This window comes from Delphinus delphis, chromosome 3, assembly GCF_949987515.2.
Source record: "Delphinus delphis chromosome 3, mDelDel1.2, whole genome shotgun sequence".
In the NCBI taxonomy this organism is placed as follows: Eukaryota; Metazoa; Chordata; class Mammalia; order Artiodactyla; family Delphinidae; genus Delphinus; species Delphinus delphis.
Window position 1 is genome coordinate 5,824,836 of NC_082685.1, and position 22,107 is coordinate 5,846,942.

At 54.9% G+C, this 22,107-nt stretch overlaps 1 protein-coding gene and 1 long non-coding RNA gene across 2 annotated transcripts in view; both read right to left on the reverse strand.

The window, feature by feature from the left end:
- Positions 1 to 3,411, reverse strand: part of LOC132422672 (uncharacterized) — a 77,509-nt gene extending 74,098 nt beyond the window's left edge. The window contains exon 1 of the long non-coding RNA XR_009518873.1: positions 3,353 to 3,411. This is a non-coding gene — a long non-coding RNA (uncharacterized lncRNA). The remainder of the gene's footprint in view (positions 1 to 3,352) is intronic.
- A 10,271-nt stretch (positions 3,412 to 13,682) lies between these two features.
- Positions 13,683 to 20,497, reverse strand: TINCR (TINCR ubiquitin domain containing). The gene is made up of 3 exons (XM_060007525.1): positions 20,158 to 20,497; positions 17,681 to 17,793; positions 13,683 to 17,109 (listed from the first exon to the last, which is right to left on the reverse strand). The coding sequence occupies exons 1-2, from the start codon at positions 20,415 to 20,417 to the stop codon at positions 17,790 to 17,792; spliced, it is 264 nt and encodes an 87-aa protein (XP_059863508.1). The 5' UTR covers positions 20,418 to 20,497; the 3' UTR covers positions 13,683 to 17,109; positions 17,681 to 17,789.
- Positions 20,498 to 22,107: the final 1,610 nt, after the last annotated feature.

A 22,107-nucleotide genomic window follows, 5' to 3' on the forward strand; every position in this document is an offset into this window, starting at 1 on the left:
TACTGAGATTCTAATTAACTCCGGGGCCGAGAGGGTCGCCCTGCTCAGAGGAATTATAGATAAGTTTCCATCCAAGTGTTTGAGCAGCGGCTCTAACGGGGCGGACAGCGGCTCTTCCTCTCCCCGGACCAGCCAGCTGGCCACGGAGGCAGGCGCCGAACGAGGTCATTTGCATAGGCAGGTAATTGGTTTTGCAAATAAATCTGGTTCTTGAAATTTGTAGATTAGCAATAATATGTCTCCAGATGAGAGAGAAAGGTCATGGATGAATAAAACAACAATTAAACTTTCAGGAGATTATTAAACTAAACAGAAACCTGGCACGGGGCGGCCAAGGGAATAGGGAGCGAGGCGGGGAAGGTGGAAGGGGTCTGGGGTGGGCGGCCTGCAGCCTGGAGCGGCTAACTGATGCCCTCGACTTCCTGCCTCGTGGGAGCACATTCTGTATGTCAGGCTCTGGGCACAGTGGGATATAGCCAGGATAGTTATCAGGATCCCATGTCCCAGTAGAGAAAACTGAGGTCCAAGGCTGCGCAAGGCAGGATTCAATCCCAGGACCAGCTTTGCACCGTCCCAGGTGGCAGTGAGCCTCATCTCACAGTGGAAAGGAAGAGAGAGGGTGGACCCCTCCTCTGCTGCCTCTTGGCTGTGTGACGAGGACCATCCCTACCATCCCTTCCCCCGACCTGTGCCTCAGTCTTTCCACACCTCTAAAATTGGGGCTGAGAGAATTTTATGTGTGATTTTTAATTTGCAAATATTTTTGTACTTGTGTGGGCAATTAAATGTGGCACAGCTGCTAATGGACCGGGCACTGTGCCTGGAATGATGGGGGTGCCCCTCTGGTCATCCTGGGCTCCTGGCTGCAAGCAACAATCATGTGCTGCAGGAAACATAAGCAGAACTGAAATTTATAGGTAACTCTCCGGGTGGAAGGGAAAGTTGGAGAAAGAGGGTCCGTCAGATAGAGAGGAAACGGAAACTCGGCAGGTGACACAACCGTATTTTGCCACCCACTAGCTTGTGACCTTGGGTGAATCACCTTTCCTCCTCGAGACCTCAGTTTCCAGAGCTCTAAAAGAGGGAATCATTGTGCCTGCTTTACTTATTCAATGTAGTCATTCAAAATATTTCCTGAGCCCTGAATGAGCACCAGGCACTGTCCTAGGCACCAGGAATGCAGCTGCAAGCAAAACAGGCAGAAATCTCTGCCCTGGTTGAGCTCAAAGCCTAATGAGGGAGACAGGCAATGAGCAGATAAATCAGTAAAGTCTATAGGGCTTTACAGAGTGCTAAGTGCTAGAAAGGAAATTAGGGCAGGGAAGGCATTGGGAAGGAACAACAATTGAGGAGGGAGGGCAGGTTGCAATTTTAAACAAGATGTTCAAGGAAAGCCTCTGAGAAGGTGAGATTTAAGCAGAAATCTGAATGGGGGGGAGGGAGGGAGAGACCTGGGGGAAGAGCATTCCAAGCAGAGGGAACAGCATGTGCAAAGGCCCTGGGGCAGGACTGTGCCTGGCTGGCGTGCTGGAGGAACAGCGATATCTGTGTGTCTGGAGCACAGTAAGTGAAGGGGACAGAGGGAGGAGGTGAGGGCAGGGAGGGAAAGGGGGCGGGTCCTGAAGGTCTCCTTGTCCAAAGGGCATCTCCCCGCTAGGGTTGCCTCAACAGTGACAAATGTTCACTCCTTCTTCCCAACCCATTTGGTGGAAGAGGTTATGGGCTGGTCCCCAAATTTCATGCTCTATTTTCTCCTTTAGAAATAGAACCTAGGGCTTCCCTGGTGGCACAGTGGTTGAGAATCTGCCTGCTAATGCAGGGGACATGGGTTCGAGCCCTGGTCTGGGAGGATCCCACATGCCGCGGAGCAACTAGGCCCGTGAGCCACAACTACTGAGCCTGCGCATCTGGAGCCTGTGCTCCACAACAAGAGAGGCCGCGATAGTGAGAGGCCCGTGCACCGTGATGAAGAGTGGCCCCCGCTTTCCACAACTAGAGAAAGCCCTCGCACAGAAACGAAGACCCAACACAGCAAAAATAAATTAATTAATTAATAAACTCCTACCCCCAAAATAAAATAAATAAATAAATAAATAAAAAGAAATAGAACCTGCCCAGGTAAAGACTACATTTCCCAGCTGCCCTTGAAGCTCAATGTGACCGTCTGATTATGTGATGGACAATAGGATGTGAGCATAAATGATGTATGTAACTTCCAGGTCGTAACCTCAGAAGACAAGGATAGGCCCTCCTCTACCCCTTCTCCCCTTCCCCCGCTGCCCTCATCTGGAAGGTGGCTGTGATGGCAGGGGCTAGAGCAGCCATTATGTTCCAAAAGATGGAAGTTTGGCTGAGGAGGTAGAACACCAATAGAAGCCTGGATCCCTAGTGATTGTGGAGCCACCACTGCAACCTGGGCTGATGCCCAGACTGTGCGGACAGGCATCATTTAAGCCATGGCTTCCTCTTTTAAGTCACAGTCATGGTTCCATAGATTTCAAATAATCACAAGTTTTGAGCACTGTCACTACCCACATTGCATTCCCCAGACTTCCTCTCTTCTCTGCTAACACTCCTCTGCTGCAAATTGCCCTTCACTCCCCCTCCTCCTCCCGATTTCCCTCTGACTCTGCTCTTGGCCTCACTGCTCTTGCTACAACCAAGCTGTGTCATAACAAATGAGCCACCTTGTGGCCAGCCTGAAAACTGTCTTTCTTGGCTCTGGAAATCCTGCCCAACTGAGGCTGCCCACTGGCTCTCCAATAGACTTAGTTTTATTCCAAGATATTTTCATGGATGTCTATCTTCCCCCACATCCTCCTCCCCTTCTATCTCCCTCTCTCTTCCAAATTATGGCAACACCACCAGAGCTTTTGACCTCTAAGTCCCATGTGTATGGCAATTTTGTAAGGCAAAAGGAGACCAGGGGCTTCCCTGGTGGTTCAGTGGCTGGGAGTCCGCCTGCCGATGCAGGGGACATGGGCTCATGCCCTGGTCCGGGAAGATCCCACATGCCGCGGAGCGGCTGGGCCCGTGAGCCATGGCCGCTGAGCCTGTGCGTCCGGAGCCTGTGCTCCGCAGCGGGAGAGGCCACAGCAGTGAGAGGCCCGCGTACCGCAAAAAAGAAAAGAAAGAAAGAAAGAAAAAGGAGAGCAGAGAGTGTGAGTGACCTGGCTGGGTCACACAGCCTGGATATCCTGTCCAAAGGAAACAGAAGAGTGAGAGAGGATGGACCACTGACCTTCTGGCCTGGGAAGAGAGGACAGTGGGAACCCACTGAGTTGTTCACCCAGGAAACGCCTCTATCAGAGCTGGCTAATCTCATTCCCCCATTTATTCCACAAACACTTACCGGGCAACTGCTGTGTGCCAGGTCCTACTTCAGATACCGGGACCAAAACACGCTCATCCTCTCCCTCTCAGCACTCACAGGTTAGTGTCAGAGCTGTGATGGAGGAGCTCAGAAGAGGCCCCTGAGCTGGGCTGGAGCCTCAGGCTTCCTGGAGGAGGTGATGTGTAAGCTGAGATCTGAAAGATGAACAGGGGAAGGCAGGGTGACCCACATGAAGGAAACAGCAGAAACAAAGGCTCAGAGTCGGGGTGTGCTGGGTTTGAGTCCCTGGGAGCATCCAGAGCAGGGGAAGATAAAGTCAGGGAGGCAATGGGGGTGAAAGGCTGGGGACTTCAGGCCAAGGGCAATGGGGAGCCAAGGAAGGATTTAGAGCAGGGGAGGAGTGAAATCAGATTTGCCTTTGACGAAGGTCCCAGGGAGGAGGGCCAGGAGGGGCCAAGCCCGGTGGCCGGTCCAGGCCGGAAGGGATGCAGGACCGGCCGCCCCTCCCCCACCACATCCCCCAGCAGCCTCGCTACGCCCGGACTCGAGCAGGAAGGAGAGCCGGGAGGGGGGTACCTGGCAGCCAAAAGCCCAGCGGCTAATGAACCCGGTGCTGCGCGGGCTATTTTTAGCAGCCGCTCCTCTGGACGCCTAATCGCTCTGGCCGGCTCCAGCCTGGCTGCCATGGAAACGCACAGCGCCGCAGCGGGGAGCTCGGTCCCAGATCCCGGACTGCGCTGCCCGCCCCCAGCCGCGGCCCAGGACGCTGGCGCTGCCACCGCCGGGAGGGGCCCTGCCTGCCCTCCCGCACCGCCGCTGTGTGACCCGGGGACACCTCTAACCGTCCCTGGGCCTTCGAGGGTGAGGGGGGTCAGCGCGGGCTCTGGAGGCTGAGCCCCAGGTTCAAATCCCCGCTGAGCCAGCGGTGCGAGGCGCGACCTCAGGCTTATCTTGCAACCTTGGCTTCTCATGGTTAAAACGGGTCCCCCCTCATATGACTGCGGGGACTGGGATGCCTGGAGCTTGAAGCTCAGCGCCTGGCCCCAGTGCCTTCAGCAACGCATTGAGCACCTACTGTATGCCAAGCATTGCCCTAAGCTTTCCATGCATTCATTTTATGTATTTAATCCAGAGGCATTTTGTAGATTGCCTTTTTTTTTTTTTTTTTGCGGTACGCGGGCCTCTCACTGTTGTGGCCTCTCCCGTTGCGGAGCACAGGTTCCGGACACGCAGGCTCAGCGGCCATGGCTCACGGGCCCAGCCGCTCCACGGCACGTGGGATCCTCCCGGACCGGGGCACGAACCCGCGTCCCCTGCATCGGCAGGGGATCTCTCGACCACTGCGCCACCAGGGAAGCCCCTAGATTGCCTTTTGCAGATGGGGCCAGTTGCTACAGAGAGGTTAAGTGGTCTGCCTAAGGTTACACAGTATGCACATGGTGGAGCCAGGATTTGAACCCAGGCCAGTTGGCTCTGGAATTCCAGTGCTAAACCACTCGTCGAAATGCACATATATTTAAACTGGAATGTGGAGGGGGTCGTGCTTATCCCCCAAGGAAGCCTTCATGAATGGTGGCTTCTCAAGCAGTGGGGGGACCTGGTTTCACCACCAACCTCGCTGGATGGGAAGCCAGGGGTGAGAGGCTTCACTCTCCCAGGGGACAAATGGGGACACTGTGGCACAGGCGGGGGCAGCAGGTGGTCGGATGCTGAGCCCTGGAGCCCAGGTGTCTCCCACCCACCGGGAAGAGATTTTTTGGAGGATTGTGGGCATGTGGCCCAGGGCAGCCTGCCAGCGACTGACACCCAAAGCTATTTCGGGCCATGTAGCTCAGACAAGTTGTTGGGGATTGGCTGGGTGTCAGGAAGGAGGTGTCCGAGCTGGGGAGGGGAGAACAAAGCCCCGACCTGGGCCAGGACAGGGGGATGAAGTGGGGGAGCGGGAAAGTGGACAAGGGCATGCCGCCTGGCCTCTCCATGCTTCAGTGTCCCCATCTGTAAACTAGGCATTGACCATCACAATCCCCACCTCCTAGGGGCTGTCAGGATGATCAGATCATACAGTGCAGGGTCCCATCCATCTGTATTTAATATTTGGATGTCTTCTTCCATGTGGATTTTTTTTTACATTGGTTTGGATTCTTTTTTTTTTTTTAAGATTTATTATTTATTTATTTATTTATTTATTTAATTTTATTTATTTTTGGCTGCATCGGGTCTTAGTTGCAGTACGCGGGACCTTCGTTGAGGCATGTGGGATCTTTTGTTGTGGCGCATGGGCTTCTCTCTAGTTGTGGCTTTTCTCTTCTCTAGTTGTGGTGCACAGGCTCCAGGGCACGTGGGCCCTGTAGTTGTGGCACATGGGCCTAGTTGCTCCACAGCATGCGGGATCTTAGTTCCCTGACCAGGGATCGAACCCACGTCCCCTGCATTGTAAGGCGGATTCTTTACCACTGGACCACAGGGAAGTCCCAGTTTGGATTCTTTAAAATATGACAACCTTAGAAATGCATTCAAATATACAGTAGGTACAGGCAAATACTATTTGACTCCACTTATACAAGGTACGTAGAATAGTCAAATTCACAGTCAGAAAGTACATCGGTAGGGCTTCCCTGGTGGCGCAGTGGTTAAGAATCTGCCTGCCAATGCAGGGTACATGGGTTCGAGCCCTGGTCCGGGAAGATCCCACATGCCGTGGAACAACTACAACTACTGAGACTGCACTCTAGGGCCCGTGAGCCACAACTACTGAAGCCCAAGTGCCTAGAGCCTGTGCACCACAACGAAGAGCAGCCCCCGCTCTCCGCAACTAGAGAAAGCTCTCACGCAGCAAGGAAGACCCAACACAGCCAAAAATAAAAATAAATTATTAGTTTTTTTTTTAAAAAAGAAAATACATTGGTGGGTGTGGGGGGGAGGAGAATGGGAACAGTGTTTCACGGGGACGGAGTTTCAGTTTAGAAAAGTGAAAACCTCGGGAGATGGGTGATGGTGAGAGTTGCACAACAACGTGAATGTACTTAGTGCCACTGAACTGTAGGGTTAAATATGGTTAAAATAATATGTTTTATATTATGTGATTTTTACCACAATAAAAAAACATTTTAAAAATATGACTTAAAATGGTATTTACCTCTTGCATCTGTGGGCGCCTCCTCGAGTTTTGCATCGGAGGCGAGCGAGGCGTTAATCTCCGTCCGGTGACAATCGTGCAAGTTGCTCAGAACTGTTCGGGGCATATGGTAAGCACCCAAGGACACCGGCAAAGACTGTGGCTAACGTTTACGGAGGGCCGAATGCTACAAACAGTGCGGAAGGTCACGTGATCTCAGCGTGGGTTATTACCTATCGTTAGGTACCAGCTGGCTCTGTCCTGGGACCTTAGGCTTTGGTGGGTCCACCCGGAAGGTGATGTAACAGCCTGTTATCAACCCAGATAGTAGTATCAATCCTGATCCGTGGGACTGAAGGAGGAGGGAGGGAAGGAACCATCCTGATGCTTGCTCACAGCTGCCCTGAGCTGGAATCCCCATTCTTCCCACTGCCCTGCCAGGCCCTGTGCCGCCTTTCCGCCATGAGCGCCGCCTCCGTCCTCCTCCGAGCATGCACCCTAGCAGGAGGTTCAGGAGGGCTGGCTTAGCTGCCTAGAGCGGAGGCCAACAGCAGGTCACGAGCCCCCGTCCCCCCACCCTTCCCCAGTCACCCTGGCTGGCAGGAAGGGCTGGGGAGGGTAGGCCAAGGTTACCACGCCCCTCCCCCAGCCTGGCTATAATTAGCCCCAAGATGAATTAAACATTAGGCCGGCCCATCTCGGGCCGCGGCATCCCTCTGACTCTATAATTGTTCCCAAGCAGCAGGCAGAGGGCTGGGCTGCTGTGTGAAGCTGGGAGGTGGGGGGAGACACATACCACCCACAAGCACTGGCTGTGGTCCACGGGGTATGCGGTGTCAGCCGCAGGTGTGCGTGTGTGCCCACGAGTGTGTCCTGAGTGCTCACCGGACTGAGGGCAGCAGTGGCCCTTGGGTCTCAAGAAGGCTGGAGGCTCAGGAGACCCAGCGGAAGGGGTGAAGCTGTCAGGCCTGGATCATTAAAGCTGCCGCCTGGCATTGTGCCTTCCTGGGAGTCATTACTCCAGTTTCCTGTTAACACACCTGAGTTTCCACCATTAAGACTTCTATCAACCACTCACGTCTTCATGAGCATGAAAAGCTCCCCAGGGCAGAGCTCTGGAAGGAGGGGAGGAGACTCACCTGGATGTGAGCCTTATGAGGTCGAGAGACCTCAGGCCCGCTCCTTCCTCTCTGGACCCCAGTCTTCCCATCTGCGTAATGGACCTATGGTAGCCAGAGGACACCTTGGGGTAGGCGAATGGGTGTCAGGCTCTCACTTTGGGGTTCGCCTCTCCTAGCCTCAGCCTTGCACCGGTTAAATTAATTCCTTAGACCCTGGACCCCAGGAAATGGTGAAATGTCCCCAAAGGCCAGCCAAAAAGACATGGGCTCCTTTAAGTATTTCTGCAGCAGGAGAGGGAGGTGGGTGATGGGGACAAGGCAGAAGGGGTAGGAGCCTCAGTGTCCCCAGTCTGAGGACACACCCTCCCTCTACCCCACTGTGCCCCATCTCTCTCTCTCTTTTTTTTTTTTCTCACCGCATGGCATGCCGGATCTTAGTTCCCTGACCAGGGATCGAACCCATGCTCCCTGCAGTGGAAGTGCAGAATCTTAACCACTAGATCGCCAGGGAAGTCCCACTGTGCCCCATCTCTCTGCCCCTCGCCCCCCATCCACTCATTCCAGCCTGCCCACTTTTGCCTGGGCCATGGCAACAGCTGTGAGCACTGAGTACGTACTGAGTGTTTACATACTCTTCTTAGCTCGTCTTCTCCTCACAATAGCTCTGGGGGGGGGGTGAGCTATCAGCACCCCCATTTTGCAAGAGCTTTCTGACACTAGGATCTGTGCTCTGGGGCCCCACGGAATACCCCAGAATGGGTTCTCCCACCAGCCCTGCCATGATCTGGCCCTTCCCACCTTCCATCCAGATTCATCTTCCATTTTGATGAAGGGCCCATCCCCAGCTCCACCGCCAGGACCAGCCATACGACCTCGGCAAGGCCAGTTCGCCCCTTGGTGACTCAGTTTCCCATCTGCACAGTGTGGGGCAGTGGACACAGGAAGCAGTTCATGACAGAGCATTGGAGTTTGTCCCCTCTCTGCTGTGTGACTCAGGTCACTGGCTCTCTCCCAGCCTCAGTTTCCTCCCCTGTAAAATGGGAGGATAATACTAGTGCTTGGAGGTGAGAGCCCATGAGTGTCCTCCCGTGACTGATATCCTACCCGAGCTGGGCTATGCAGGATCCAAAGAGCCAGTGCTGGAGATGCCCCCAAGCTGGGAGACACAGAGACCTTCCAGCCCGAGCAATCAGGCTGGGGAGGAGACTGTGGGGGAGCCTGTGGTGGGATGGGTGGGTGAAGCCTCAATTTAGGGGTTCACAAAGAAAACCTCCTGCAGACATGTGCCCCTGAGTTTTGAAAACTGAGGCGGATTCACACATACGAAGGAGGGGCATGAAGGAGGGGCGTTTCTGGTGGGAGGGTAAAAAAAAAGCCAAGGTAAATGTTTGGAGGCAGAAAGCAAAAAGTAACAAGATCTGGGCTCAACTGGAACCCAAAGTGGCTCACAGAAGAGCCTGTCGGGGCTTTGCAGGACAAGATCTCAAGTCAGAACCCACTCTGGGTTGTTCTGTGGGGTCCCAGAGCACAGATCCTAGTGTCAGAAAGCTCTTGCAAAATGGGGGTGCTGATAGCTTGCACCCCCCCAGAGATGTTGTGAGAAGATGAGCTAAGAAGAGTGCGTAAACGCTCAGCACATACTCATTGCTCACAGCTGTTGCCATGGTTCCAAACAGAACCACGTAGATCATTTTTTAACAGTTATATAGTTACTTCATTGTATAGCTCCCCAAATTTATATACCATCTACTCTGCGCAGAAAATATGTATCTGGGTTTTCATGGTAGGGTATAAAGTTGCATTTTTTTAATAAATATATTTTCTTGGAAAAGCATGAGGAGGAGGTTTAGAGAAAAATGATGGAGAGAATGAGGGAAGCCTGGAGCTGGGAGCCATTCGGGTAATAGATTTCTCAGCCTGTTCCTGGGCCTAGTAATTAATCCTGAGGGGCTAATTAAGTTCGGGCCTCTGCTCCAGCCACTCAGTGATCTCCCTCCTGGCCTTCCCTCTCCCCGGGGGGAGGGCCAGCTTGGCCCACCCCTGCCAGGGTCTCCCTCCTGCATCACTGCTAGGCCCCCAGATCCCTGGGCTTAATTATCTGGAATGAAGGTTTAATCAGAGGCCTTTACTGCAGGGAGGGGAGGCTGGGCAGGAGGAACGGCCTCCCAGGTGCAGCAGCGCCTGAAATAGGGTGAGGTGAGGGTGGAGCCAGTGCAGGGGTCAGAGCCTGTCAATATTTAACACTTAGATACTTTGTTCATTGCAGATGTTTTTGCATTCATTGGGAGTTTTTTCAAATGTTGCATTAAAATAGTATTTATCCGAATGACTGAATTTGGCAGTGACTCCAAAGTTTTTTTTTCCCCCAGTTTTACTGAGAAATAATTGACATACATCCATGCATAAGTTTAAGGCCATGATGGTTTGATTTACACATACTGTAAAAGGATTATTGCAATAGGTTCAGCTCACATCCATCTTCTCGTATAGATACAATAAAAAGAAAAGAATAAAGGGGAAACATTTTTTCTCCTTGTGATGAGAACTCTTCTAGGATTTACTCTCTCTCTCTCTTTTTTTTTTCCAACCGTGTTGCACAGCTTGTGGGATCTTAGTTCCCTGACCAGGAATCGAACCCGGGCCCCCTCAGTGGAAGCACGGAGTCTTAACCACTAGACCACTAGGGAAGTTCTAGCTTTTACTCTGTTAACAGCTTTCCTATATATTCTACAGCAGTGTTAGCTGCAGTCATCATGTACATTACATCCCTGGTACTTATTTTTCTTATAACCGGAAGTTTGTATCTTCTGACCACCTTCCTCCAAGCCCCCTAAGTTTTGTGCGAAGGCCAGTGCCTTGCTCTCCTCACCCTAATCCCAATAGTGACTGTTGCATGGAGCCAGCAGCTCCTACCCATCCTGAGCTCATGTGAGGCTCACCACTGTGAGAGAGTGGTCTACTATTGCACCGATTTTACAGATGAGAAACTGAGGCCCAGAAGGGCAAGTCATTAGCCTCAGTTCACTCAGCTAAGGGTAGGCGGAGGCATGATTCAAATCCTTGACTCCTGGGTGGGGTCATCGCCTGTCTGGGATCCAGAGACCGTGCGACCAGCCTTCCCCTCAGAGCTTTCGCTCTTGCAAAAACCCACCACATTCCATCCGTCTAGGAGGAAAAGCCCATGTCCTCCCCACAAGGTTCTGCACGACCTGCCCCATCCCCTCCCTGCTCTCCCCTCCTCCCTCTCCCCACCCCCTCACTCTGCTCCAGACACATGGGCCTCCTCACTGTTCCTCCAACACGCCAGGCATGACCCTGCCTCAGGGCCTTTGCACTGGATGTTCCCTCTGCCTGGAACTCTCTTCCGCCATCATCACTCACCCGGACCAGCGCAGTTGCCTCTACCCTTGGTCCCCTGGCTCCCAAACTCACCCCCACAGCCTGCCCTCCAAGAAGCGGCCACCAGAGAGCGCCCGTGAGCGCCTGAGTCAGGCCCCGCCCCTTCTCTGCCCACAGCCCTTCAGGGCTCCCACCTCCCTCGCGGTAAAAGCCCAAGTCCTCCCCTCCGCCCACAAGGTCCTGCGCGACCTGCCCCCGCGGGCAATGAGATCCATGGAAGGCTGTGGCCTTCCAAAGTGGCCCAGCAGAGCCAGGCTTTGAACTCGGCTCCATCTGGCTCCAGTGCCTTCTGGGCTTCTCCCCTCAGCCAGCTGCCTCCCAACCTCTAATAAACTCCTGAGAAGTGCTGGGCAGACGTGGCAGTGAGGACACTCTTTATCTGTCCAGATCAGGCCAGCTCGGCGCAGCAGTCAATAATTAATTCTGAATTTCCCCCATTTATCAAAGCGGCAGGAGCCAGAGTGCCTGGAATCCCAATTCCGAGGCTCTGTGCCCCGTGGCCACCTGGAGCTGGACACAGTGGTGACAGAAACTGGGGCGGGGGACCCTGAGGGAGTCTGGGAAGGGAGGGAATCCCTAGCTCCCACTCCCTTACTCTGGGTTATTAAATACTGTGCGATCCATCAGTGATCAGACCAGACCTCACCCCAGCCTTCACGGTGCCCAGAGGCTAGTGGGGAAAATAATACATTGAATGAATAATAATATAAATAATTAATGCTACAAAGGAATAGAACAGGATACTGTGTGAATGCAAGACGGAGGGACCAAAAAAAAAAAAGACAGAGGGAACGTGGTTGTTTAGAGCCTCCCCAAGGAAGTGACGTTGAACCTGCAAATCGGAGGATGAAAGATAAGGGATGGGGAGAGGGTCCTCCAAATGTAGACACAGCACATGCAAAGGCCCTATGGCTGGAAAGAGTTTCTCCCACTTGGGGCCCGGCAAGGGGTTAAGTGGGTCTGGAGCTCAGAGCACAAGTGTGAAGTCAGTGCCAGGCCTAGAGCCATCATGGTGAGGCCAGCAGCCTTCAGTGGATAGCCAGGGGCCATCAGGGGAAGAGGCAGGAAGTTTCTCTGATGACCTGGGGGATGGCAGTGAGGCTGCTTCCACCCAAGGTAAGTCAGACAGCAGCCTGGGCAGGCGACTCCAATTTTTTTTTTTTTTTTGGCTGCATTGGATCTTCGTTGCTGCACGTGGGCTTTCTCTAATTGCGGTGAGCGGGCGCTACTCTTCGTTGCGGTGTGTGGGCTTCTCATTGCGGTGTCTTCTCTTGTTGAGGAGCATGGGCTCTAGGTGCGCAGGCTTCAGTAGTTGTGGCACGCGGGCTCCAGAGTGCAGGCTCAGTAGTTGTGGCGCACGGGCTTAGTTGCTCCGCAGCATGTGGGATCTTCCCGGACCAGGGCTCGAACCCGTGTGCCCTGAATTGGCAGGTGGATTCTTAACCACTGCGCCACCAGGGAAGCCCGACTCTGATTTTTTGTTTTCTTTTTTCTTACAACTGTTTTCCCCTCGGAGGATTCTTTCAAACCCATTTGGGTGTGGGGATAAGCCAGGATCTCTCTGCCAACAAACTGCCTAGGCCTTGCAAGCAGCTTCTGGCCCAGCCACCTTAAACACCTCCCTCCTTGGGTAGGTGGGGAAACTGAGGCCCAGAGAGGGACAAGGACCACCCGAGGTCATTCAGAAGAGTGTGGGCCGAGCCCAGAGGAGGGGTTTCCAGGATCCTAGGAGCAGCCCCCCACCCTGCAGCTTCTGTCTCTTCTGCTGGACCTCAAGCCCCATGAGGGCCAACAGCTGGGTGTCCTAGTCACCACGCTGTCCTCAGTGCCCTGAAAATTGGAGGTGCTTCATCAGTGATTACTGAATGCATGGACCCAGCAACTTTTTTTTTTTTTTTTTGCGGTACGCGGGCCTCTCACTCTTGTGGCCTCTCCCGTTGCAAAGCACAGGCTCCGGACGCGCAGGCTCAGCGGCCATGGCTCACGGGCCCAGCCGCTCCGCGGCATGTGGGATCTTCCCGGACCGGGGCACGAACCCGCGTCCCCTGCATCGGCAGGCGGACTCTCAACCACTGCGCCACCAAGGAAGCCCTCCCAGCAACTTTTGAAAACACCCAGAGGTCATGCTCAGAGCATCAGGGGGAAAGGATGTCCCTTTTGAGAGGGGATATGAGAGACAGATACAGGGGTATGGAGAGAGAGAGACAGAAATAAACGGCCAGAGACATGGAAGGAGACAGAGACAGAGATGGAGACAGATAGAGAGGCTCAGATAGAGAGAGTGGAGAGCAGAGATCAAGAGACACAGAGAAAGAGTGACAAATGGGGGCAGATACATAGAGAAGAGATTGAATGAGACACAGAGACAGATGGAGACACGGGGGGTGGGGGAGGCATCAGGGTCAGGTCAGGACCACCACTAACCTGTATAGGAGACTCTGTGTGAATTATGCAAAGATTTCCCTTCCTGAGGCCCAGCTGGATGTTTTTGTGCAGTGAACAACCTGCCCCACTGTCTACAGCAGCCGAAGCAAAGTCTGTCTTGGTATCTCCAGCAGCCAGCCCAGGGCCGGGCACACAGAGCTCACTCGATAAATGCCCGTTGAACGAATGGGCGGAGTTAGAGAATGCCAGAATCTGGCCTGGAGTCACACAGAGAGAGAAAGAGGGGGGGGGGGCACAAGTGAACTAAAGCAGAAAGTCCAGGTGCCGGCAGTTTCTGGCTGAGCCACAGATGCCTCCTCTGGGAACCACCTGGATTTACTTACCACCCAGGAAAATTCCCCTCGAACTTCTGGGAGCACAAAGTGAGTGGGCAGCCAAGGCAGGAGGGGGCCCCTCCCTGGGACGCCACGGGCCCCAGGGAGAGATGGTGGCTGCCAGGTCTCACCCGAAACTCCTTGCAGCCCGGACTTGCTCCTGGGGTGGAGCCAGGAGCCTGAGAGGCCCTGGGGGGACCAGACTTCCCCCATTTTCACAGCGCAGAGATGGGAGGGGCCTGGCTTGGGGTCACCCAGAATAGGAGTCAAGGGAAAAGCATTCCTGGCAGAGGGAATGGCTTGTGCAGAGTTCTGGAGGTGAACGAGAGGGAAGGGCGAAGGATGTGCTTAGGACAGAACTGTCAATGGAGAGTGAAGCCCAAGGCTAAGTGAGGGAGTTTGAACTTGGCGTTATTTCCAAACACTTAGTCTTTTATTCCGTACCTACTCAAATTCAGTCCCTCTGTACTGAATTTGTACTGTACTACAGGATCACCCTGCAATCCCAGCCTAGGTGATCCTGGAGCCCCAGAGGCAACTCCTAAGACTGGGAGGACATACAGACCTCCCCGTTCTGTGGGTCAGGGATGAAGGGATGGAGGCTGCAGGACCCAGAGGCCGACTGGGAGAGAGCTGTCGAGCCCACATGGAGGTGGGGTATTAGTGCCAGGACCTTGAAAATGTAGGACTATTCCAGGTGAAAAAGACCCAAAAGGACATTCTGCGCAGAGAATACAAAAGTCTGGAGGTGTGTGATAATCAGACAAGTGCTGGAAACAAGCCAGATTGGCCAGTAATGCTGCTGTCTCCAAAAGGGTCAGGGTTGGACCAGAGAGAGAGAGAGAGAGAGAGAGAGAGATCTGGGGTAACAGAAGCCCAGAGGGAAGTGGAAGCTCTTCTGGAGGATCAGAAATGTCTGCATTGAAGAAGGGGGCACTGGAGCAGGGGCTTGGAAGGATGAATAGGAGTTTGCAAACAGAAAAGGTAGGGCATGCAAACTGAGCAGAGGCTGTGGCCCAAATTCAAAGAACATGATGATGGAGTAGCAAGACAAAGAAGGACTTGAGGAGTAAGATCACTCAGTGTCAGATTTCTCCAGATCCAAGCATGGCAGCCTGCCATTCTAGGCCAAGAAACCCAAGGACTCTTCCCCTTGGCTCCTCCAAGCCCTGTTAGGCCTGGTCCAGCCACTGTCATCTCTCCTCCTTGGGTCACAGGTACTGTCCACTTTGGTCCATGATGACACTTGGTGGCGGATGCCTTCCACAATGTGTCTCTGGTATCTCAGTCCAGGCTTGTGCCTCTCAGTGCCTCAGTTTCCCCATGTGGAAAATGGGAATGCTGGAAGCCACTTTTGCTGTTTGTATTCATCTTAGAACTGGGAAGCCTCCAAAAAACAATGTGAAGGGAGCAAAGAGATAACAGGAAGAAAGGAAGGGAGGAGGGAAGAAAGGGAGGGAGGAAGGAAAGAAAACAGAAGGGAAGGGGAAGGAAGGGAGGAAGGGAAGAACTTTGCACCCCTCCTCCAAGCCAATACCAAGGGACAAGTCCAACATTATTATTTCAGAACACACCGAAGCTGTTGAGGCTTAAGAAATGGGTGATGATTTGCATGCGATTTGCATGTGATTTGCATACTGTTTGTTAAATGTCAAAAAGGCCTGAAAATGCTTTCTCCCACCCTCACCTCAGCCAAGATGTGGGAAACCCTCCCCCTTCCTCTATCAGGGACCTGCTCATGGGCTGGGGACCCCTCAGTTCAAGGGTTGCCAGGGCAGCAGACTAGAGGGGGCAGGGTGACCTTGGATGCCCCATCTGTAAAATGGGCCATAATCATCACCACCACCACCGAGCCTCACACTTCACAGACTAGAGTAAGTGGAGGCCAGACAAGGATGTGGCACAAACCCTGGCATGTAGTGGGAGCTGAGGAATGGAGCTGGGGTGGCTATTAAAAGCCCCACTTTCCTGCTGGGCCCTGGGGGCAGGTCCCCTAGTGTGTGCGTGACCCACCGAGACCAAAACCAGGCAGGAGCAGGGGCGTGGGCTGCCTGGCCCCAGGAGGAGTGATGCCAGCCCCGGAGGGGGACGTGAGAAAAGCCCCGTAGGCCTGGGGCTGTCCCCATCCCCTGATGGACAAACGCACATCTGAGCACTACTCTCCCCACGGCCACGATTTATTATCCACCTGTCCCTGCTCTGGGCCCTGCGGCCAACACGACTCTTAACTAAAACATTATGTCTTCCCAGGCTCCCGAGCCTCTGCCCTGTGATGCCAGCACCCAGAGCGTGAACGTGGCCCTCGAGGGCCCGCATGCCAGCATCCCCCCAACCCGAGGGGGTCTGCACGGTGGACCCGACGCCTCGTGGCCGCAGATCAGAGATCCAACTGAGTCCCAACGTTCTACTTTTTTTTTTTTGGCTGCGCCACGCGGAACCTTAGTTCCCCGACCAGGGATCGAACCCCAGCAGTGGAAGTGCAGGGTCCTAACCTCTGGACCGCCATGGAATTCCCTACTCAGAGGGTCTTATACCCAGAATCCCTACAACACGCTGCCTGGAATAGCCCGGAGTACCCCCATGATTACCGTCAATGTCTCAGTGCTCTGCCAGGCACAGCCACCGCCCCCCACCAAATCCCTGCCCACTTAACCAGAGCCCTTCAGACACAACCAGGAGACCCCGTGCAGGGGGCAAAGCAGTGGGATTGAACAGGAAGGACACCGCCACGGGGGTGGACACGGGTGCAACGTGGGGAGGGGTTTGGGTTTGGGGGAGGGGTGCAGTGTGACACTGGAGCGTTGGGAGAGGGCTGGGGCCCCCCAGTCTCCACCTTTAGTCATTTGAGATGTCATGAGTGTCTGGCCACACACCCCCTGCCCCCAGCCAAAGCTGTTCACAGTAGAGGAGGCTTGAGGGGGCCCAAAAGAGGACAAGGTGCTCACTGGCTGGGGAGGAGGGAATCTGAGAAGACTTCCTAGAGGAGGCTGGAATGCTGGGTGGACTGGAGCTGCAGAGAGGGGTGTGAAAGGTGCTTCAGGCTGGGGGCACAGCTTGGGTAGAGGCGTGGCAGAGAGAATGTACCAGGCAGGTGGGGGTGATGCCCCCCCAAGCTCCTCTCCCCTCTGTGCTTTTCTTCATGTGACCTCCTCCAGCTGCCTCCCAAGATGGCACGTGGCTCCTACTGCAGACTGGGCACTTGAAGCCCCAAGGTGGGAGCCACCTCCTCAGGATCACACAGCACAGCTGGAAGGCTGGCTGGCCCGGAGTAGCAACATCCTAGGTCAGTGTCAGGGACTGGGGCTCCATCAGGAATGTCCCAGGCAGTGGGCAGCAGCTGGGCAGGCCAGTGTTTCACCATCTATGCTGGAAGCCCAGAACCTTAGAACAGCAGGAGGGAGGGGATAAGACAACTTCAATCCAGGCCCCCTCGCAGGGTGAAACACCAGCTCTCTGGCCACTTTTCCTTCTTCCCTTTTCCCTAACAGCCCCATGGACAGAAACACCTGCAGCCAGCTCCTCCTTTGAGATGGCCCTGGTGCCCTCCAGGAGGGGCAGGGATAGCCCTTAGCCTGTGGGGAGCTTGGCACTTGAAGCCACCTGGTGGCAGTTGCAGAAATTGCAGGCAAAGAGTGCAATTAAACCAAACCTGCCAACCAAAGCCCACTCTTTGATTGTTAAGGAAAAGGGGTAACAGAGCCCAGAGAGGAGAAGCAATTTGCCCAAGGGCACACAGCAATTCAGGGCAGCATTACTCAGGCCCATGTGTTAGTTCAAAGGTGAGAAGGTAAGGCCAGTGACCCTGCCCCAGGGGCCAGAAGCATATGGGTGTGGAGAAGGGTGATGGTCATCAGAGATGATTCTCTTCTCCTCTCTGAGCCTCAGTTTACCCATCTGTGGTCTCCACAATCTCTAAGGTCCCTTCTGTGTCCCAAATACTGGAGTGACTTACCCAGAGTGAGGTCAAGGCTCCCGGGAGATGTCCCCCACCACCCCCAGCTTGCTTCTTCAGCCAGCACCTCTGGTCCCCTCGGTCATGGCTCCGCATCCTCCAACACAGATTACCTGCAGGAGGGGGACAGAAAGATACAGGTTGCAGGCCTGTGCAGCCCTCACCTTGGCACTTAAAGCCTCCTGGTCTGCTCGGTGTCCAGCCAATGCATATTGCTGCATCTGCCCAGACTCGCCTCCACCCACGAGACCCTCTCTCTTGCTTCCAGGAAACACCAGAGCTCCAGGAAAATGTTCTGAGCATCCCCTTCTTCACCTCCAGAGGTCATACATTCAACGAACATTTATTGAGCACCTACTATGTGCCAGGCACTGAACTGGGGAAACAGCAGTGAATAGGATGGACAACAACGCCCTCACAGAGCTTACAGTCTAGTGGGGGAGATGGGGCAAAAAAAATTAGTAAAATATTAGTAAAAATAATCAAGGAAGTATAGAGAAAGGTAAAGCAGGGTTAGGGTATGGTGTTGGTGGGATGCCATTTTAAACAGGTGGTCAGGGAAGATTACACTGAGGAGGTAGGATCTGAACAAAAGCCTGAAGGAGCTGAGGAAGGGAAGTGGAAAGCATTGCAGGAAGAAGGAACAGCAGTGCAAAGGCCCTGAGGTAGGACCATGCCTAGAGAGTAGGAGGAACAGTGAGCTGACTCTATCCTAGTTCAGCCTCCACCATCACTCACCATCACTAGACCTCCACCCTGGTCCCCCGATCCCCACCCCTAGCCCTCCCCGCCCCCTCCACAGTCTGTCTTCCCTGTATCAGCCAGAGGGCACCTGTGAGCACCTGAGGCAGGTCCTGCCCCTCCTCTGCCCACAGCCCTCCAGGGCTCTCACCTCCCTGAGGGTAAAAGCCCAAGTCTTCCCCACAAGGCCCTGCACGACCTGCCCCGTCCCCTCCCTGCCCTCCCCTCCTCCCTCTCTCCCCCTCACTCACTCTGCTCCAGACACACAGGCCTCCTCACTGTTCCTCCAACACACCAGGCATGGTGCTGCCTCAGGGCCTTTGCACAGGCTGTTTCCTCTTCCTGGAATACCCTCCTGCCCACTCTTGTTCTCTTTGTTTAATCAGCTCCTTCACATTGTACTGTGAAATGTCACCTTCTCCGACAGACCTCCCCTGGCCACTGCTGATAGGGTAGCAACACCTCCATCACGCTCAACCTCCCTGCATCTTTCCATAGCACTTATTACAACCTGACATTCAAACATATGTTTATTTGGTTCCTTGTCTGTCTCTTCCACTGGACTGACTGTGGGCTCCGTGAGGGCAGGCCTGGTCTGTCTGGGTCCCTGCTGGGTTCCAGTGCCGCCCAGCACATGACCCGGCACACAGTAGGCACCCAATAAATGCGTACTGTATATTGAATATTGACTGTGTAGACGTCTGTGGATCGTCCAGCTGCTAGACTTTGTTTGGCCACTGCCAGGAACACCCTCTCCCAGCCCCAAGTGAGACCCTCCCTCGAGAGGGCCTGCAGAGGCAGGCCCTCCCACCACATCTTGAGCCTCCAGGACTGGCATCTAAGGCTCCTACTCTCAAAATGTCACCCAGACTTGGTGGACCAAGCCTCTAGGGGCCCAGCGAGCATGACCCCCATAAACTCCAGTGTTACACAGACAGCTCCAGTCCCTCCCCGGCCCAGCGCCTCCATCCACTGCCAATCTCGCCGAGCACCAGCCTCCACCATTTCCCAAAGCTGCCCCAGGGCTCCACATGTGCTGTTCCCCCAGCCCAGCTGCCCTTCTCTGCAGACCCCTCCTTGGGTTGGGAGACCCACGCCTCTCGGGTCATCTTGGCCAGGGGACCTCTTTGGAAACCCCAGACGGCCAGGTCAGAGTGTGGACAGCAAGGGTCAGGATGGGATTGTGGGGAAGGCACAGGTAGTGGGGGAGATGGATGGACAGAAAAGGAAGAGAGACACACACAGAGAGAAAAACAGCAGAGACAGAAATGGGCAGAGACGCAGAGAGACAGAGAGAGACAGAAAGAAGGAAAGGAAATAAACAGGGACAGTGTCACAGAGAGAGGGAGAGACAGGAGACAAAGAGAGATCGTGAGAAAGACCGGCGAGGCTGGAGAGAGGCAGACAAAGCGAGAGAAAAGAAGAAAGCCTGCAGGGGGAATCGAGCCAGGCTCCTGGCCTTTCTCAGTGCCGGGCGCTCTCCAAGGAGCCCACAAGGACGAGAAGGATCCCCAGTCCACCCTTCCACAACCATCCCACGCACTCCACCCTGACCCCAGCTAGGCCCTCCTGGCCTCCCCCACCCCCGTCCCTGACCCACTTCCCAATCCACCGGGGACGCCAGCCAGGCCCTCCTGTGCCCCGCCGTCTCCCCCCAGCCCTGACTCACCCCTCACCGGGGACCCCAGCCAGGGCCCCCGATCCCAGGTCGCCCCCCAGTCCCCTCCCCCGGCCACCTGGGGTCGCTGACGAGCAGCAGCACCGAGCCGTCCTGCAGGCGCACGTCGCGCACTGTCTGGTGGTCGTCCAGCCGCCGCGCGTTGTAGTAGAAGGTGCGCTTCCAGGAGCTCACGCCCTGGCCCACGAGCTGGGCGCGCAGGTCGCTGAGCGTGTCCCGCGGCCGCACCGTGAGCGGCAGCAGCAGCGCCTCGTCCGCTAGGTGCACCTGGATGTGGTAGCGCTTCCAGCGCGACAGGCCCCGCCGCAGCCCCTCCATGGTCCCCGCCGGACACTCGGACCCGGCCCGGGCCCGCGGACCCGGCCCGGGCCCCGCGCGCCCTCCGCACCCGCCCAACCGGCCCGGCCGCCCGCTCCCGCCGCGCCCGCGCCCGCGCCCAGCCTGCCCGGGCACGCCCAGCTCGCAGACTGGAGGCCCCACGAGGGCGGGGCGCGGCGGGTGGATCTGCGGGCCCCTAGCCCCCACCCGCAGACGCCCCTTAGTTTACGTCGACCTGTATTAAGTGCCTACTGCGAGCCAGGCGGATGGAGGCGCCCCGGGTGACCCGGGACAAAACGCACGAAAAGGAGCCGCATCATAAAGATAAATATGCAAATGCACAGTGCATCCGATCGTGGGAAGTGCCAGGGAGGGACCAGAAGAGGAAGAGAGCTCGAGACTGGCCGGCTATTTTAGGGATCAAGGTCAAGGGAGGCCTCTCTGTGGAGGTGGCATTTGTATGGAGATCTGAAGGAGGAATGAGCCAACCACGCAAAGAGTCATGATCAAGAGTACTTACTGCAGGCTGAGATGGGAACAGCCTGTGCAAAGGTCCTGGGGCAGGACAGAGCCTGCCTGTTGGAGGAACAGCGAGGAGGCCTGTGTGGCTGGAGCAGAGTGAGCGAGGGGGAGACGGCGGGGGGGGGGGGGTCAGGGAGGGGATGGGGCAGGTCATGTAGGACCTTGTGGGCCACAGGGAGGACCTGGCCTTTTATCCCAAGGGAGGTGGGAGCCCTGGAAGGAAGTGTCTGTGGTTTGTATTTGTCACTCACATATTTGACTCTCATTTACTCCCTTATTTCCTTCAAGACTTATTCAACCAGTACTTATTCTGTGTCCGGGCTGGGCTGGGCGATGCTGGGCACCAGAGAAATCCCAACCTAGGGCCCTGCCCTCAACGGTCACCCAGTTGAGGGTGAAGGACACAGAGCTGGACACAGACACTCCCAGTCCTATGTGGTCAGGGTTTGAGTAGTAGGAGAGACCCCAGGCTGGGAAAGGCCAGTAGTGGGGAGATGGCTTTCCAGATGAGTAGGCATTGGAGCCCTGGGGCTTTGACAGTTGAGTAGAAGTTCAACACTCCCACCAACTGCCCATGATCACCAACTATATAGTTCACTGTGTGCCTAGTGGGGAGAAGCAAGAGTCAAGCCTTGTGGTCAGTGACAGTCAGGGGAGGCTTCCATGTTGTCCTCCCCTCCCCCTTGCAACCCCTTTCTCAGGCCCCGCCAGCCTCTCCAGTCTTACTTATCTAAGGACCCTCTTCCTGAAAGCCTTCCTTGACTGCTGCCTGCCCCTCTCCACAGCCATACCTACCAGGACAGGACTGACCAGTTCTGGGTATCCAGAATGTTGACTTGACCTCAGAGATTTAGTCTGTACTTAGAAGCTAGTCACGATGGAGCCCAGTGGGAACTCCTCCTCCAGGAGTGGCCAAAAGTGGGGGAGGGAGGCTGAGGCCAGAACAGGGCAGTGGGCAAATCAAGGGCTCTAATGCCAACCCTGACCCTTGGAAGTTCCTCAGGAAGGAACTTAACCTCCCTGGGCCTCGATATTACCATCTGTCCAATGGGGTTGTTATGAGAGTAAATTACTGCACATAAGCACTTAGAAATGTTCCTGAAGCATAGTCGCTGGCTAATTGGCTACGCTGAGAGTCAAGTGCAATTGAAAAGCAAATAAAAACAAA

Bases quoted from the DNA above. Each gene is read 5' to 3' on its own strand.
- TINCR (XM_060007525.1), bottom strand. From the start codon at position 20,417: ATGGAGGGGCTGCGGCGGGGCCTGTCGCGCTGGAAGCGCTACCACATC.